The following is a 12,691-nucleotide window of genomic DNA, read 5'->3' on the forward strand; positions in this document are numbered from 1 at the left end:
AAGACGAATTGGAATAGTAAAAAAAATTTACTTTTACCTAAATATTTTGAGAAATATGCACTTTTAAGCCAAAAAAAAAGTCAATTTTTTTTTTGTTTAAAAATGGTTATTTTTATCCATTATCCTTTTTTCCTACCAACATAAAGATTGAATAACCCATGACCTTTTTTTTTTAATTTTTTTATATCAGAAAATAATGAGTATTATTACTCAAAGACCATACGGCACTTACAGAAATCCATCCGACAACAATCATAAGAAAAACTATACTCAATCCATGGCACTAATATAAATATAAAAATGGAAATCTAATGTCCAAATTAAGGAAGATTCCACACACACATATATTTTTTTGCCAAAAAATAACAGATGATATTATAACTTCAACCAAAAATTACATCAAGATGACAATTCGTCCTTAGACAAAGGACCAAGTAACCAAGACGGCGGGGATTCATCCCGCAGACTATACCCCAAACCAACTAAACATTTTCCTACGGAAACAAGAAACAACCCAAAACAACCTAACTGGGATAAACCCAATCGAGAGAAAGGCTCACGGCAAGGAACCAGAGAGAAAACCTCCACATGCAAAAGGTAGAAGAATAAGAAAAAGATCGCAAATCAACAAGAAAATGAAAAAACCTCACCATCATCATCTAGGGATGGCAATGGGGCGGATTGGGTCTGATTTAGCATCCGCCAAACCTGCCTCGTTCTATATCGGAGTGGAGCCAGAGCGGGGGAAATTGGGGAGGTGTTGGGGTTGGGAGAAAATCGGGTCCCCATACACCATAATAATTTGACTAGTTTTGTTCTTTTTAGATTGTTTTGAAAAAAAACAAGATATTGATGATTGATGAGAGTTGAAAAAAAAATAGAAATAAAAAAACAAAGACATAAATTAGTGTTTTATTAATTGGTATATTGCTCTTATTATATCAAAACAATAAAATTTATTTAGATATATACATACAAAAATATAAATATCTATAATCGGGTTCGGATCGAGTTAAAACTGGGTGGGGGAAGCAAATACCATACCCGCCCCATTTGCCTATCGGATCGGGGAATACCCGCTTGGATCGGGGCGGGGACGGATCGGAGGTAATTGCCATCCTTATGACATCATCTAGTAACCTAGATCTCCAACTCAGCCGCAAATCTGAACCCACCACTAGACGAGTCATCGACGAACGACGAATATGGAGGAGATCCGACGGTAGAGGAATCGAGAAGGCCAAGGCGTCGAGAGGCTTAAGGGGAGGATGAGGGTGGAGAGTGATGAAAGGAGGGGAAACGAGATTTCGATCAGAGGCCGACGAAAAGAAAAACTCTATAGAGGAGATCGCCCCCCCTCCCGCCGCCCATTTTAAAGTGGAAACCCTAAGGGGAGGGAAGGGAAGGGAGAAACAAAGAGGTGCGACGGCTAGGGTTAGGGGGAGAGAGAGAGAGAGAGAGAGAGAGAGAGAGAGAGAGAGAGAGAGAGAGAGAGAGAGAGAGTAGAATAGTAGAGAAATAAAAACCCGCGCGAATTAGCCGGCACTTCACAGAATTTCGGTTCCTAATGCCTACACAAAATGATAAAATAACTAACCTGAAACCAACACAAAAGTTAATCCAAATATTAAGGAAAATGATATTGGCACTCCAAAATCAGTGTAATTCCAAAGCCACTTTCCTTTGTTGTTTTAGAATGCCTCCATCAATTTTTAGAGTGCCAATATCATTTTCCAATATTAAATGTAAAAATAGAAAAATTTATTGACCCCAATAATGTATCGTCTTGAGAGGAGATATCGGATATAAAGCTTTTAGAATTGTTTCTTTCATTAAGTGCACCTCATATATCTTTAATCCTAAACCGTCATGATTTTGGATTATAGAGGACGTGTTATCTTGTTTGATTCGCGAACTGAAAAAGATATATGGAATTAATAGTCTCTGATCCCTAATTTCACCCAATCCCACATTTGATTCGCGTGGGATTACTTATGGGATAGGAATAGTATTTTTAAAAAAACTTATCACAAAACAATTTGGGAAAAGTTGTTTTAAGAACTAATTTTTTATTCAAAAATTTAAAATATTTGAAAACAGATTTTTGAAAATATAAGCTTGTTAAAAAAATTTAAAAAAATTGTTTTTTGAAAACATTTTCAAACAAAATAGTTTGTGAAATCATTTTTTGAGAAAAGAAAGTTTTAAAAAATATATTTTTGTAGTATTTTTTTTAACAAAAATAGTTTTTGAAAAATAAGAAAGTTTCAAAAAAATAAATAAATAAATAAATATATATATATATATATATATATATATATATATTTTAAAAGTGTTTGTAAAACAACTTTTTGAAATTAATATTAAAAAAAATAATTCTGAAAATACTTTTTAAAATCAATTCCTATGTCATCGAAATATTTTGAAAACAATTCCTTTTTTGTTAATCCTATGTAATCCCACCTCCCTTGAGATAATATAATTCCCCCATATAGGGATAAAATTAATACTAAGCTTAATATAGTAACCACATGTTCATCATATATTTTCCTATTAATAACTCTATGCCGATAAATTTCAGGAATCAAAAGTGTACAAAAGCAATATTCGGGTTCACATCTAGTCCCACACAAAAAATTGGATTTCATTTTGGAAAGAATAAATTCTCAGCCTCCCTTGTAAAAATCAATCCTATCGGATACCGATAAGTGCTTGATTATTCATCCATATTTTGATTCAGAATTTGCAGTTCAAAATTCTGAATTGAAAGTTCAATGAATGGATAAAAACACTTATCGTGGTATCCCATTGAGTTGATATTTTCTTGTCAAGGTTTAAACAATTATCCTCTGAAAAAATGAACGACTGAGGTTATTTACATGGGGGCTAAGGTGAACCAAAAATTCCATGTGACTCGAGGATGCTGCCAAGCACCCCCTTGTCAAGTGGGGTGCTGAGTGACATCCAACCATTCATCTCGGTATGAATGGCTCTGATTGAATTTAAGCGCATACAAATATGAACCGTCCATTGCTTTCTCTATCAATATCCAAGCCGTTGATTTCCAATATGAATAGCTGGATCAACTGCTCGACACCGCTACTAAGTGAAAACACCGCCATTTGACAGCATCTCCCAATCGACGAGACGAATCGGTTATTTGAATAAGGACAAATAAAAGTAAAAAGTAAAATTCTTATTTTTTCCAAAATATTTGGGTAAAAGTAAAAAAAAAAATTACTTTTTCGATTTGTCTTGTCGAGACGAATCAATAATCCACTAAAATTTGGCGCAAAACTAACAAACATGAAAAAAATTCGAATAAGGACAAAAAGGGCTAAAAGTTAAGTGGAACGGGATGTCTTTTTTAATTTTATTTCAAAATTTTTAAAAAGTAATGCACATAAAAAATGTTGGGTTGTGAGTTTTTTAGGTGGTAATTTTTTGTCTTTAATCAACTTTCCTTGCTTAATTTTGCCAATTGTTTTTACCTTTTAGTACATTTAGTCTAGACATACTTGAAAAGTGACAAATTATAATAAAAGTTTAAATGAAATGACTAAATAGCCAATTTTGACTAGTCATATTGAACTTTTTTTAATATCCTTCTCATTGTAGTGAATTTGTTAGAATTCTCAAATTATGAGCAAAATCAAAACCTGTCGCAACTTGGCTTTTTCTTAAAAGAATTTGAATTTTGGACTTAATTTTTTACTTTTCTGATTCTTCTCGTCGATACAGACCAATAATTCATAAAATTTTGGTGCAAAACTAATAAACGAAAAAAAATAATTGAAAAAGACAAGTTGGATTTTTGGGAACACCCAGCCTAAAAGTGGAATAGGAAATTAGGAAGGAACTATGGTGAAATTGGGATGTAACTTGGTATGGTGTACACCAATAATGGTTGCAACCATTCAATAGGGCGGTGGTGGAGAACAGGTTAACATCGGAAGCGATGTAAAAAAATAAAGAGATCAGGAAAATGGAACAAGAGGAGGTGCAGATCATAGAGGGCATTTAGGTATTTTTCTCTTAAAAACTAACACCGTTTAGGTTTACTTGACTTGATGGGGAATCTTGCTATTTGTTTCAAAAGAAAGGGAGGTCACTGGTATTTCAGAAACCTCGAGGGAGGTATGTGCTTTTGTCAAAAACCTCAAGGGAGGTCAGTGAAATTTACCCTATTTTTTTTTAATAAATCGGTTATCCATACACACCAACCCACAGTTTGGCCACACCGTCCATTTTAGTAGTGTATAAGGAAGGGTAGGTCCCACTCTAAATAGGTTGTTGGCGATTCTCTCTCAGCTTCTCCGTGACAGCTGGGTTGTTTCTGTTGGGGAAAATTGTTCAATGCCCTGCGACATGGTGTTCTTTTAACTCTTTTTTCACAACACATTTATACAAGGTCCGTTTCACATTTCTATTTAAAAAATAGGAAAAGATCTATTTTCAAACTTAAAAATAATGGATATATAAAAACATTTTTTTTAATTTTTTTTACAGAGTTTGATAGATCTCATTAGATTTATATTGCATTTTTTTTTAGTAAGCCTATTATTTTTAAACTTAAAAATTGCAAATAAGTAATTATTTTTAAGGGGGTAATTCGGAATGGGGCCTGAGATTCACAGACTTTGTAGTGAAGACCACAAAAATGTGTGGTAGAAAGGAGTTTGGAGCACCGACACGTGGTGCCCCATGGGATGGAATAATTACTCGTTAGGGAAAATTACCTCTTCGTTATTTTTTGTTGCACGAAAATGAATCACCGAGTTTTTCTTGTAATCGGCGTCATAAGTGAGTAATTATTCAATGGTCTTTGGTCGCCACCATGTGATGTTTTCACACCTTTATTCACCGTCAATTTTCGTAGAGTTCATATATACTGAGTACTAAAAACCACTAAAATGTGTGATGAATTTTTGTGAAATCCATACACTTTCGACTAAAATTCACCAAAATGACGGTAAATAAAGAATTTGGCGCACAACATGACGGTATCACCAAGTAATTTTTTGTCATGAGTATATGACACCCTCCTCCTAACCCCAACCCGTAACCATTCTTTACTTTTTCCCTCTTTGTTTCCGTAGAAGTGAATCCTCTCCAGAGTTCTACGATCTTGTTGGACTATTTGTGAATTCCTCTCTAATAATCAAAATTGTTCATTTTTAAAAATTGGTAGAAAATATAAACCATTTCAAAAGTTATGTATATTAGATTTTTGTCAAAATGGTTTAAACATACATTTAATGAAGAAATAAATTCTCTCGGAATCCGAACCTATTTACTTCAAGATAAATGTGTTGCGATCATACATTTTTTTTTACCATTTGATGTATATATCTTTTGACATGATTAATGTTCTCCATGACTTTTCAAATAAATACAGTTCGATCATCAAGCGGGTCCAACAAAACCCCAGAAGGACCCTCACATGACGGCCAATTAAGGATATCCTTTCTCTCAATCTAAAACAAAGCTTTTCTTTTTTTCCAATCTGAATCCACCCTCGCAATCCAAATCCAAACTACAAAAACAAACGCATCTCGATCATTCATCTCAATATTGACGGTCATGTTTGTTAAACCATTTTAATCAATAAGAGTATCTTACCGAATCTAAACACAAAAAATATTTTTAGATGTCGCAGAATGTCTCTATAAAATTTGTCTACCTGCGATTCTCCCTTTGTTTTCTATAACATAATTGAGAATAAATTCTATCAACTGTCGGTGGAAAACACTTTTTAGGCACTGCCATTGTAGGCCCCACCCGGGTGTTTATTGCTGTAATATGAACCGTTTATTTTACAGGGCCCTCACAGTAATATATCCATGCAAAAAAATTAACTTGATAAGACATCGATAAGTGTATTAAAATTTGAGTTTTCATTTATAAGATGGACGGTCTAATTTCGTCAATAATTTTAAAGTTAAATCTATCCCTGACTATCCATTTCTACGAAACAAAATCTAATTTTTGATATGTCTATTGATGTTTGATCAAGTTGATTTTTTGCGTGAATATACTATTTTGTGGGCTCCACAAGCTGATCATTTAGATCAATAGTAAGCACACGGTAAGATTGACAATGGAGGTGGTGGAAAACTCACGATTTTTCACCAATAGTGGAAAGACACGGCAGATAAATTGTCTACGAGTGTACCCTATAACATTAATCTGAAATGAATGAAAAAAGATACTCCATTTGTCTCAAAAATTTTGAACTTTTTCGATATTTGTGTCATTCTTTAAATTCTTATATCTTCCAAAATGAATTTTCAAAAATATGCAATATAGATCTTGTTTGATAGTTTTCGATTAGATCTATAATACAAAGTTTTCAAAATTATTAAAAATGTCATAAATTAGAAGATATAAGAGTTTAAAGAATGACGTGAATATCAAAAAAAATCAAAGATTTTGGGAGCGTTGAGAGTATAAAGAAATTAAGAACAACGGAAATCCTTGCGGCAGACACGTGAAATTCTTGTTGAATTTTTAGGCCGTTCGAAAATTTTCTTTTCGGAGTAATTTCGGGAAACCATTTTATGAGTTTAGTCTTTTCAGACATGAGACATGATTTCCATGGACAAATCGCTCCCCTTGTACAGTAGAGACACGGAAACGTGAATTGCGAGTCCTAGAATGAGTCCACCGCTTCCAAAATCCAAACGCATCCCGCTCAATTCTCCCCCCCAAAATCCCCTTTCTCTCTCCAAACAAAGCCTTATCTTTATCCACTTTCTCCATCGATTCTCCCCAAAATCTTCCTCCTACGCTATCCCCTCTCTCTCTCTCTCTCTCTCTCTCTCTCTCTCTTCTCAATCTTAAAAAATAGATTTACGAAAATGATTTTTTAATTTTTTTAAAGGTTTAATAGGTCTTATTAAAATTTATCAATCAAAATTTATATTACATATTTTTTAATTTCAGTAAATTTATTATTTTTAAGCTTGAAAATTATAAAAAAAATACTTATTCTTTAAGGGACAAAATTGAAATGTCACCTGAGTCATATAATTTGGGATTCGCACGCCCTCTCAATCTTTACACTCAATAAATTTTAATTATTTGAAAAATTTTTAAAAAATGTGTTTGCGCTGGCGTTCATAATCCCGCACCCTCACTCGTCTGCGTATTATATGACTTGGGCTGTGATCCATCCAAGCCAAGTCCAAATCGTTATTTTAATAAGTCACCAAACTAAAATAAAATATTCAGAACCCGCAGGTAAATGTAAATCCGCTTTCGACTTGAAACTTCTGTGAACCCCCCGGTAACTTTGTAGTTTGTGCTCCTCACCTGCCCCCCTCCAAAAAACCTCCTCTCTCTCTCTCTCTCTCTCTCTGTGTCTTTTTTTTTCCTTTTTTCTTTTGGTAAACTCTTCGGCTTTTTTTCGCAGCACCTGATATCATTATTCCTGGAGAGAGAGAGACACACACACACACACACACCCCAAGAATATAATCTGATTTCTTCCAACTTTTTGCCCTTAATTAGGAGTACATAAATATTCCTCCACCCAGATTTTTCCTCCGTTTCAGTTTCTCGTTGATTTGATTAATACAGACGGACTTGAGAGAGATTGCTTTCCCATTTCATAATATCCCAACATAACTGCGTTTTATTTTTTATTTTTTATATATACATATATATCGAATTTGGAAAAAAATTCAGAACTAGATTGTGCTGTTCATGAGAATCTGATCGTATTTTACGATCATATCACAAAAGTCTTATTGTCTGTTACGTAATCCATTACCTCATCGAAAAAAAATTCCTGAGTCAAAACCGGTAGGAACTCCCCCTAAAGCTCTGTTCCTCGATCGTTCAACATCAAGACCGATCATTCACGAGAGAAAATCCAAAATCCAGTTTCTGGGTATTGAAAAAAACCTCGATTTTTCGATCTGGGTTCGTCCCGGTTACGGCTAAAAGTCCAGTCTCCGATCATGGGTCTGAAACCAGGAGCCCTGGATGACTGGAGGGATTATTTCAGGACGTCAAGTTCTGATATTTTCGATATAATCGAGCATGCGATTATGGTCGCGGCCTCAGATTGCCCGCAGGAGTTTAGAATCAGGAGGGATCGAATTGCTGAGAAACTTTTTTCATGTAAATTGGCTAAGTGTGTTGTGTGTGACAACGTGGAGCTGTCGGTTCCGGCCGGGGGCGACGGTGGTGGTGAGGAGGGAGGAGGGTGTTGTAAGATTGTGAAATTTGAGGAGGTTGGTGGTGGTGGGAGTAAGGGGAGCAAGGTGAATAGTTGTAGAGATGATCAGGTGGTGGAGATGAATGTGATGATGAACCAACTGAGCAATTACAGTTTCGGAGAGGCTGAGGCATTGACTGATGAGATTGAGGAAGAGAGCCAGATTGTTGGGGAGGTTTTGAGGATCAAAGAGATTCTTGATAATTGTCAAGATGAGGTTTATTTCCTTGAACTTTTGTTAGACCTTTTTGTTTTATGTAAATCCAATTAGTATTTCTCTGTGCAGTCCAGTTATTCTGTTAAACTAAAGATTGGTCTGTGAAGTCTGGTCAGCATCTGTGTTACCATAGTTTTTATGGACCAAATTTTGAAGTTTTTAACCTCTTGTAGTTGATCAAATCATCGATTTTGTTATTCTTTTGAGTTTTGAGCTTTCTGCTATGGCAGATGAAGATTTTGAAGTATTTTTTGTGTTATTTGGAAGATTGTTGGGTTATAGTTATACTTACCTGATAAGGATAGACTACAGAGCCCTTCAATTTTTTTGCCAAATCTGGTTGTTGACAACTTCTGCTTTTCCTTTTTGCGACAGTCTGATTCTGTACTGTTTGAGTCACTGAGGAGGCTTCAATTGATGGTTCTGTCTGTCGATTCACTGAAAGTAAGAACGTTATTTTGTTGGTCCTTAACTTCTTTTGCTAAGAATGTGAAGCTGCTTAAATGCTTTAGTTCATTTTGTTTTGTTGAGTTTTCGAGAGTGTCCTCACTTACCTAGTGCTTTTTATGCCACAGGCCACCGAAATTGGAAAGTCTGTCAATGCTCTTCGAAAGCACAGTTCAAAGGAGATCCGTCATCTTGCACGGACGCTCATCGAGTATGTTGTTCTTGCTTCTGGCTAGGCATCAGTTTATGTTGCAGCTTGACCATTTTAAAATGAGCTGATGTGCAATTGTTTGCTTATGGTGGATACCTTCTGAATGCTTTTGTCATGTTTTCCAATGAAGAATCAGCATTTAGTTTAACCATGCTTTTGTTTTGGAAATAATCCACACTCACTTAGCAGAGCTACCATGCTATTGTCTTCCAAATTATTTGTTCTCTATTAAAGATTTGCAATTCTGTTTGCCTTATTTTTATAGTTGGCATTATTCTTGTTAAGCCAGAGGTTGGACTTTACATCTTTCCATCTCAAACGATTATCAGCAGAGAATTGCACTGCTTCTTGAATTAGACCACCTACTTTTTTCCTTATAGCTGTGCTGATTTCGATTGCCCTGATGGAGGTGATGGTTATGATTGCCTTATTCGAGCAATTATCATTGTATCCTTTCACTATAAGAAACTATCTCATTTGCATTGTTCCAATTTTCTGTTCTTATGGCCACATTCGTTGACAAAATTCAACTTGTTTGGAAACATAGGAATTACTGAAAAGCTTTCATTGTTTTTGTGTTTTCCCTTCATTAAGTAGCTATCTAGTTTTATGCTGCCTATTTGATACTTCGGTGTCTTGACGGAGGAGTGTTTGTTAAAGTGCTCTAAATTGATGTGCTCTACAATTTTCTTTTTGTTTTTGCTACATTAGATTTGTAATCATGCCTTCCATCCTAATTGAAATATTGTGGATGGATTGCAGATTTTGGAAAGACATGGTAGATGAGTGGGTCAATGCTACAGCAGCTATTGGAGGTAGGGATTTGTTTGTCAAGTATTAGTTGTTTTAGATGCATATTTTCTGGTCTCTCATTGTATTCTTTACTGAAACTGAGTTCTAAACTCCTAGTATTGATATTGTACTTCATAGGTACAGAAGGTACTCCGGAGTCTGTAAACCCATCTGTTGTGGATGACGAAGAAGGCCTCCCTTCTCCTCCATTGGATGAAGGAGTTTTCTTTGCTACCAACACTACAATGGAGTTGTCCCAGGTATGTGTGAGTGTGTGTTTGTTTCTTGTATTCTTCACTTTTTCCTTAAGAAATTAAGTTCCTTTATCATGTTTCTGGTTAGAAGCTGACGGAAGTTTTTTTATTCTGTTTCTCAACTGTGCTTACCAAAGTTCTTTGACGGGATGGATGATGATGGAAGTGAGTTGAAATCCCAATCCTTTATGCTTTTATTATAAAAGCTTTTGCTATTTCGGTTCTTTATTGGAATTCCCCACTTTTTAGAGATTCATGGTTTTGAATTGGGGATGTTGTTTCAGATCCTCGGAACAGTGGGGAATTCAACAAGAACCGTGAAAATGGCAGGAAACCTCCAAGGGAGGACCGAAATATTCCCAAACAGAAGCCTCGCGAGACTCATGCACCTGTCATTGACAAAAAGGGTGATGAAATGAGACCTGCATTGAAGAAACAAGGCGCTGTCGCAAAACCCAGTAAGCCCTCATCAAACACTGAATCTGGGCCTGGGAGACCGACAAAAGCTGTACATGTGGAGCGAAAGGTTAGCAATGGGACAAAATTCCAGGAAAAATCAGACAAGGCTACAATAATCCAAAAGCCACTGGCTGTTCAACAAGATGTTAGTATAACACCAAAATTATGTCACGTAGTTCATTTCTTGGTTCATCAACTTTTATCTGATTTTTGGTTATTTGGTTTTGTTTTTAAACTACTGCAGAAGTGTTTGGACGACACTGCAAGACTTGAAGCTGCAAAGAGGAGGCTCCATGAGCGATACCAACAAGCCGAGAATGGTTCGTCTATCTTCCTTGGAAATTGCTAGTGTAGTTTTAGATTTCTTGAGATTCTTGTTTTGATATGATTTAGGTCCTGGCGTCCTGGAAACGAAACTTTTTTATTCTACGTTTATGTTCTCTGTTGCTTACCCAAATCTCAACGCTGGTAGAGACGTCTTTTTTTTTTGAACAGCAAGGTAGAGACGTATATTTCGATTGTTGGCCTTGCAATTGAAACTCCATTAACATTTCGAATCTGGTCATATTCAATTCGGTGGTTGAGTTACCTGTTTTTTTGGTTGTTTTTTCTGATGGTGACCTCTTCTCATTTTGACAGCCAAGAGGCAAAGAACAATCCAGGTTATGGAATTGCATGATCTCCCCAAGCAGGGGCTTGGTAGCCATAGAAATGCAAACATGAGACCTGGGAATCACAACAGGCATTGGGCAAGCGGTCGACGTTAGTTTTGTCCACTTTCGGGAACTCATCTGCTCTTTGACTTTCTCAAGTTTCTTCCATTTTGGAAAATCCAGAAAGTGGAATAACCCGAATAAAAAGTCGCTGGCTTACGATTGGCTGCACGACTTCAGCATTGCTGATGATTGAGAACTTTGTCCGCGGAGATTGCCAGAGATGGACGAATTTGGTAACTTTTCTTCTAAATTGAGTCCAGTTTGAGGTATAGACTTTCTTTTTGTTTTTCCATTCGACTGGGAAACTGGTATATAGGTTATGTGGTCTACATCCTTGGTTTTGTTGGAGGAACCTGATTTTCCCAGTCCCATATGTTGAGTTCTCTCCTCCAGAACAAGACTGGATCAGATTTATATATCTGCACAGAATAAGTGCATTTTGTTAGATTATATCAACTGTATAAATTGACTTCAATGTTAGAAGAAGTAATATTCACTTGTAGCATGAACTATCTGTCTGTTTATTTTCTTGCATACATTTTTTCCTATCATTTGTTAAACCTTGTCTATCCTATCCTAGGGGACTTGGGGAGGGGGATAGGTGCTTACGGGAATCGAACCCTACCCACGTGCATGAGAGTATAATCACCCTAACTACAACCAACTCTACCGACTAAGATTCAAACCTTACCTAACTACAACCAACTCTACCGACTTTCGCCGAGGGAAAAAAAAAAAAAAAAAAACTATGGGTGCTCTTACATTTTGTAGAACTTGAACTCTTGGCATTATCTCTGATTTCAGCCTTCATTGGTTATTTAGACACGTGTCTTCCTAGGAACAAATAAACTTCACTGTTTATGTAATTTTTTTGGTCGATTATCTTGTTTATTTTGTTATGAGATATTACTCGTACTTTAGGAGTAATTTCTTTCATTATGTTTCTTCGTGAATGAGAATAAGTACTTTATTTTCAAATAAGTACTTATTTTTTGAATTAAAGGTGATATATTAATTGTGAGAAAATTACATATCTCGTAAAATGAAAAATAAATACTTAAAACATAAGACCTTTAGCGGAACGGGGTCTAATTAATGAATTGATAAGGCCCTAAAGTTAAATAATTAAAAGCGAATCGAGCAATGAAGACAATTAAACACGACTAGTGTTTTTGTCCGACTTTAAGAAAATTATATAGTGATAAAATAAATAAATTAAAAGAAGATAAATGGAATCCCCCTATCCAATTTTCTTAGTGGTGCCGCATTTACAGATTCTCTCTTTATTTATTTATTTTTTTAATATGCGAGTGATTCGAAATGGTTGATCGTGGCGGAACAACAATGGGCCGACGGGGCTGGCTCCACTCA

The 12,691-nt window shown here is 35.6% G+C and overlaps 1 protein-coding gene across 1 annotated transcript; it reads left to right on the forward strand.

The window, feature by feature from the left end:
* Positions 1-7,279: 7,279 nt before the first annotated feature.
* On the forward strand, positions 7,280-11,825 carry LOC131322225 (probable mediator of RNA polymerase II transcription subunit 26b). The gene is made up of 9 exons (XM_058353480.1): positions 7,280-8,441; positions 8,817-8,885; positions 9,017-9,099; positions 9,862-9,914; positions 10,030-10,151; positions 10,283-10,310; positions 10,430-10,749; positions 10,849-10,924; positions 11,244-11,825. Exons 1-9 carry the CDS (start codon positions 7,965-7,967, stop codon positions 11,369-11,371), a joined length of 1,356 nt encoding a protein of 451 aa, XP_058209463.1. The 5' UTR covers positions 7,280-7,964; the 3' UTR covers positions 11,372-11,825.
* Positions 11,826-12,691: the final 866 nt, after the last annotated feature.

This window comes from Rhododendron vialii, chromosome 4a (assembly GCF_030253575.1).
Source record: "Rhododendron vialii isolate Sample 1 chromosome 4a, ASM3025357v1".
Classification (NCBI taxonomy): Eukaryota; Viridiplantae; Streptophyta; class Magnoliopsida; order Ericales; family Ericaceae; genus Rhododendron; species Rhododendron vialii.

Excerpts from the sequence above, each read along its gene's own strand:
- LOC131322225 (XM_058353480.1), top strand. The coding sequence starts at position 7,965 with ATGGGTCTGAAACCAGGAGCCCTGGATGACTGGAGGGATTATTTCAGG. Across the intron at positions 8,886-9,016 it reads TGTCTGTCGATTCACTGAAA|GCCACCGAAATTGGAAAGTC; the intron begins GTAAGAACGTTA and ends TTTATGCCACAG. Across the intron at positions 10,925-11,243 it reads ATACCAACAAGCCGAGAATG|CCAAGAGGCAAAGAACAATC; the intron begins GTTCGTCTATCT and ends TCATTTTGACAG.